A 3,961-nucleotide genomic window follows, 5' to 3' on the forward strand; every position below is an offset into this window, starting at 1 on the left:
GATTATCCACCAGAACCGCTGAAAGACACAGTCAGTCAACATACCCATTAATAAGTGTCTTTACGAAAATTAGAAAGAAGTGTGGGTATTCCTAGTTCAATCCTTAAACAATTCATAGAAAAGGCTGTTTGCCTAGGAGTTGACAATATAAATTTTAGGCTATCAAATGAACATCTATGAATTTTCACAGAAGAGGAGGAAGAAACACTCGCTGTATATATTACTACTGCAGGCAATATCCATTATGGCTTAACCTCCAAAACTGCAAGGATTGTGGCTTATCAATATGCTACGAGGAATGGAAAATCTGTACCACAGAACTGGGAAAGAGAGAAAATGGCAGGACTGGAATGGCTCAGGGCATTTATGAAACGAAACAGACTTTCATTACGAACACCAGAACAGACAACACTTGTGACAATGGTTGCAATAATCAGTGCTTCTGGAACAGCTGTACCAACATTCCTTGTGTTTCCTGGGGTGCATTTTAAAGATCACATGCTGCATAATGCCCTACCAGGCTCTGGGGATGGACAGTGAACTATTTTTACCAGTCCTGCAGCACTTTGTAAAACATGAAAGGACTACAAAGGAACATCCTAAGCTTATGATTCTTGACAATCATGAAAGCCACACAAGCATAGCAGGAATATCATATGCAAAAGAAAATGCAGTTATTTTGCTTGCTTTGCCTCCTCACACAAGCCATACGCTCCAGCCTCTGGATGTGGGAGTTCTTGCATCTTTCAAGAAGTTCTGTAATACAGAATGTTGTGATCTTATGGCAGATACAGGAAGATCTATCACAATCTATGATGTTGCTGGACTGGTTGGCAGAGTTTTTCCCCTTGCATTCACCAGCCGAAACATATGCAGTGGTTTTTGGGCATGTGGTATTGAACCACTAAACAGTGGTTTATTTAACTAATCAGCCTTTGCCCACTGATTCTAACCAGAGAAATGATATGCCATCTACTTTCACTGTTGCTGTTTCTGACAAGACCATAAGTACAGATTTAAATATTCCTCAGCCTTGTAAAGAAGTCAAGATGAATGTCAAAAGAACTGAACCAATCTCTCCAGAAGGCATTTGGCCTCATCCCAAAGCCCCTCTTCTAAGAAGAAAACAAACCAAGAAATCAAAATCAGTGATTCTGACAGACGCACCCGTGTAAAATATTCTTGAAGATGAAATTAGATCAACAGAAGAAAAGAAAATTAAGAAATCTAATACGATGGTAAGAAAGAAGTCTGATCAGAATAAGAGACCAAAGAGAAAGCTCTTTAAGTTGGAGGAATCAGAAGAGTCTGAAGGATCTCTTCTTTATGATGAGTCTTCTTCAGCAGTGAGTCTGTCTTCAGATGAAGACAGTATGGTGTATTCTTCAGGAAAGTTTTTGATTGTGAAAGTTTGTGGTAAAGACTCTACTACTTTCATACATTATGTTGCTAAGGTTCTTAAAGTCCTAAAAGATGGAGCTGAAGTGTCATTTTACAAATGCTTGACTGGAACAATGAAATTTATGACAACAGATGAAAGAAGTTTTGTACCAGAGACTGATGTTGTACTGAAATTACCTAATCCATTTAAATTAAAATCTGCTTGATATGCAAATATGTGTTCTTTCAATTGTGATTTGTGTAACTTCACATTTTATTAGCTGTTTATCAGTCTTTTGTTGACTGTTTTGCATATATAACTAATTGTTTGCATTTCTTTATTCTGTATTACATAGTACGAAGTACCGAGTATTGTAATATATACTGTGTTTTTTCAGTGAATACCAATAAAAGTCAGTGGTCCAGTTAACCACATTGAATGGCTTAGTTAACCTCCTCCAGGGGGTTAAGTGGAACTTGCAACTGTGTTACATTTTGGTCTCTGCTTTTCAAAATATTTTGGTTGAGCTCTTAATATTTTTTAAAAACATTCAGTAAATATCAACAAAAATAATGCTGTACTAAATGTTTATTTATTGTGTAAAATATAGATACAAAAAATTAAAATGTAAAAGTGGTCGAATTAACCTTACTTTACCCTACATATAAAAATGAACTTTATAAATTTGGTAGAGGGCAAGTAATTTAGTACACTGAAGTCATATAATTCAGACTGCTGCGTCACTGCTTCAATTAATCTTTCGTTATTATTTATAAAATTATAATTTTCACAAAAAAATAACCAAACAAAACAATTTATAACAAATAACAAACAATCAACAACTGAGATCAACAACGAAAATCACAATGAAACGAAGTGTCGAGATGTGTACAAGGCCATGTATTGGATGGAAATGAGCTTTGGGCTCATGTGATCAGCAACGTATGGATAATGTCAGCCATCAACATTTTCTTCGCGAGAAACCTGGATGGTGCTGTGACGTAACGTGATGGGATAGGACAGCCAGTGTGAATGCCACCATTTGAAATGCATTTCAGAATGCTTTTATGGGACATGGTGTGATGTGACATGACATAATGGACATTGTGAATCAGTCTTATGTGCTCTACAGTATATAGCATGTAAGTTGAATCATCTTCAGTCAGAAAAAATCTCAGACACTACGCTCAAACTCAAAATACTCAAAAAAATACTATCAGTTTAGCGAGATGAATTGTAACATTATTTTCCGGCACGGGATTTGACACCCAATTGCAAGACGACTGCAAGTTCCATAAGAGGAGTGGAACCATTGAAAAGTACTAATCAAGTATTATTGAGTGATTAGTGAAAGGTTATTTGTAGTTGCACGGCACCTTACTTAATTTTTGAAATGATCAGAATTAATGCAATGCTGACAGAACATTCAGATTCTTGTATACTAACATCTTCAACACTCTCAAACACTTGCACAGTGGATTAGAGAATGGAAGTAATAAGGTTTCTGCTAGAGGTAAAATTTCAAATTGAGTGTAGCTCTTAATAAGGAAAATCAACAATGTTACAGTGTCTTTTAGTGCCTTTGCATGGTGCACAGCTCCAAAATTCAGTATAGAATACCTTTAATATTTCGAGGTATTTAAATGCTGTGCAGTGCAAAAATGAAAATATATTAGCTTTCAAATCGGTCTTCAGGTCATTGTAAATAACATCCAGCACATCAAAGAAGAACACTGATATTATAATTTTGGTGGCATGGTACAAATATTGGAGAGATAACAGATAATTAGCAGATGTCAAATATCAAAATGTCACTTGCAATTTCACTTGATCAAGTACTGTGTGTCTAATATGAGAACCGCATCAGATTTTTTAATAGAGCTCAATATGCAAATCAACAGTTACTCAAAATTTACATTTGATATCCGAAAGTGGTTCAACAATGGATTTTGTTTATGAATGCTATTCTGATCATAAGTGTGTTTGATGCCCCTGTGTTATTTCTGCGCAAAACCCACTTGTAAATCCAACAATTATGGTTTGTCTTCTTCTTATTGGACTCTTGGTACAATTATAATGTGATAATCGTAATGATAAACACCAGTGTGTATTCGAATACCATAATCTAAGTTAAGACCAAAGTGTAAACTATGCAATTAGCATTTTGACAGGAAAATGTGGAAATATGGTGGAACTGCCATATTGGCAGTTGTGACTTAACTGTGGTTTCATATTAGTTACATCTAGGTTAAGAAGAAAGAACACTTTTCTACATGCAAGCATAATAATAAAAAAGAAAAAGAGTGCTACTTTAAAAATTAAATTCAAGGAGCACAACTTATTCTCATCAAGCCCTGCCCTTACTACGAAAAGACATACCATAAAGAAGAAGAATCCAATAAGTATTAAAACCAAAACACAAAAACAGCATTTTTCACATTAGAAAACATCAAAGAAAATCCAATCAATCAAGAAAACAAGAAAGAAGTTACCACTAAAGAGAAGAAGAAAGAAGTCATCACTAACGAGAATAAGAAATAAGCCATCAGTTAAAAAAGAAGACACTCCTATTTTTTACAT

At 35.0% G+C, this 3,961-nt stretch overlaps 1 protein-coding gene across 1 annotated transcript; it reads left to right on the plus strand.

The window, feature by feature from the left end:
• Positions 1-508: 508 nt before the first annotated feature.
• On the plus strand, positions 509-928 carry LOC126471114 (uncharacterized). Its single transcript, XM_050099195.1, has one exon. It carries the CDS (start codon positions 509-511, stop codon positions 926-928), a length of 420 nt encoding a protein of 139 aa, XP_049955152.1.
• Positions 929-3,961: the final 3,033 nt, after the last annotated feature.

Source organism: Schistocerca serialis, chromosome 3, assembly GCF_023864345.2.
Source record: "Schistocerca serialis cubense isolate TAMUIC-IGC-003099 chromosome 3, iqSchSeri2.2, whole genome shotgun sequence".
NCBI lineage: Eukaryota > Metazoa > Arthropoda > Insecta > Orthoptera > Acrididae > Schistocerca > Schistocerca serialis.